The 1794-nt window shown below is 45.4% G+C and overlaps 1 protein-coding gene across 1 annotated transcript; it reads right to left on the bottom strand.

The window, feature by feature from the left end:
* Positions 1–969: 969 nt before the first annotated feature.
* Positions 970–1577, bottom strand: N7506_001837 (uncharacterized protein; the record flags this gene model as incomplete). The annotated part of the gene is made up of 2 exons (XM_056951133.1): positions 970–1352; positions 1406–1577. The coding sequence occupies 2 exons, from the start codon at positions 1575–1577 to the stop codon at positions 970–972; spliced, it is 555 nt and encodes a 184-aa protein (XP_056817048.1).
* Between the last annotated feature and the right edge of the window lie 217 nt (positions 1578–1794).

Below are 1794 nucleotides of genomic sequence, written 5' to 3'. Positions count from 1 at the left end.
GCGACTTGGATGATAGGGGGCGATGTTGTTTAGGCGACTTTTTAGCCAATAGGGGTTGATTTCGTGGATACCATGATTTCAGTCAGACAAATTTAGTCGCGGAGGCATCAATCGTTTGACTGCCAATATATCCCGCTACCAGATGATCTTTCAAGCCACGCTAACAAGAAACCACGCCTTCTGATTTGGGGCTCCTCGTAACAATCGAAGTGGTAACTTGTGTCATTTTCTGTCGGTCTGTAAATGAACGCAACCGGAATGCTAGAGCTGAAAGTGTGCTGCTGCTGCGGAATAGTGGCTTCACGACTTAAGATCTAATACTATATCCGTTTTTTTTTTTTTTTTTTGGCCGAAATTCCTTGGCTGGCATGGTTGTTCCGACAATGGCTGAATAAATTTAGTAGCTAAATCGGGGATGGGGACCCATTGAGCCACAGATCATCATTTCGTGATATATAGTCTATTCAAGTCCGATGACGGGCGAAGATTGATATGAAGCGGGCATTATTCCACCCCCTGCATTTTGAAAACCCACATCTCTGTAACACAATAGTTGTGTATATATGTATCGAAGCCCTCAGTATAACATCTGTGGAGCATGCTTTAGTGAAGCCATTACTGATGCCACTATCACCCATGCGAGATGATTGAAGGGCCATGAGCCAGGATAAGTGTGGAAGATAGGAGAAATGCGTTCTCGAGACTGAAAACTCCCAATTTGAACAACATAACGTAATATCAATTCGTTTTCTAAATATGAATCAGCACCAGTCTACTACAACATTGATAAAATTCCTTCTTGACGCTGCTGCAGTCCCCACCTTACCATGAGCCCAATACACCGAAAAATCCTACAATGAGATTAAATCAGACGTTGTGAGCCCACAGTGCACTGAAGGGTAAGGACTGTACATCCGAAGGGCGGTAGCTAAGGGAAATGGCTCCTTGCTAACTAATCCACAGATTTTATCAGATTGCAGAACAATCCGAAATAGGTGCGGTCTGGAAAGTAGTCGAGGATGGCTCCATAGCCGATGACGAAGAGTCCATCGTCGCCAAAGCGGAGGAAGACTTGGTGGAAGACGACTTAGTGGAAGATGACTTGGTGGAAGCCGACTCGGTGGAGGACGACTTGGTGGAGGGTATCAAGGCTGAGGCAGTGCACCGGCTGCCATGCTTGAGTTCATTGTCCAATGTACATGTCGACTTGTCTCCTTGAAAATTGTAGAAGGTGATCACCCCGGGTTTTTCGACCTTAACCCATGCAGCCGATGAATTGTTTTCCGTGCCGCAAGCCTCTGCGCCACGCAAAGGGTAACCTGAATGAGTGCTGTTGGCGACTTTGTCCAACCCTGCAAATTCATTATTAATTTTTTCTTGATCTGCATTCCAGGCAGTAACTTACTTGAGCAGTCATCTCCATCAAGTTGGCTGAAGAATGCGGAAGACCCTGTGCAGCCATGGTTGTCATAGGACCATATCGCACATTGATTATCAATATCAATGATCTCAAGAGTGCCACCAAAGGATGCCCGTGCATAGGCACTTGCGAGCATCACAATGAGAGAGAAACGCATCTTTTATCGTCCGGCAAACCTGGAAAGTATGATATCTCAGAATGTTTTTTTTTCTCCGTCGTATGCGCTATTAGCCTTGGTTTGCGTGTCTGAAGTTATGCCGCTTGTGTGAATTCAAGTAAAAAGGTGGCGGGAGCAGTGGCTTTTATAGAGTTCTATGAAGATCGGCTAAAGACTTTGGGGAAGGCAAATGTTGAAGAATATGCGTCGGTCGTCT

The sequence above is a fragment of the Penicillium brevicompactum genome, assembly GCF_028827555.1.
Source record: "Penicillium brevicompactum strain IBT 35665 chromosome Unknown utg000001l_segment0_segment0, whole genome shotgun sequence".
Classification (NCBI taxonomy): domain Eukaryota; kingdom Fungi; phylum Ascomycota; class Eurotiomycetes; order Eurotiales; family Aspergillaceae; genus Penicillium; species Penicillium brevicompactum.
This window is presented reverse-complemented; position numbering and strand designations above follow the sequence as displayed.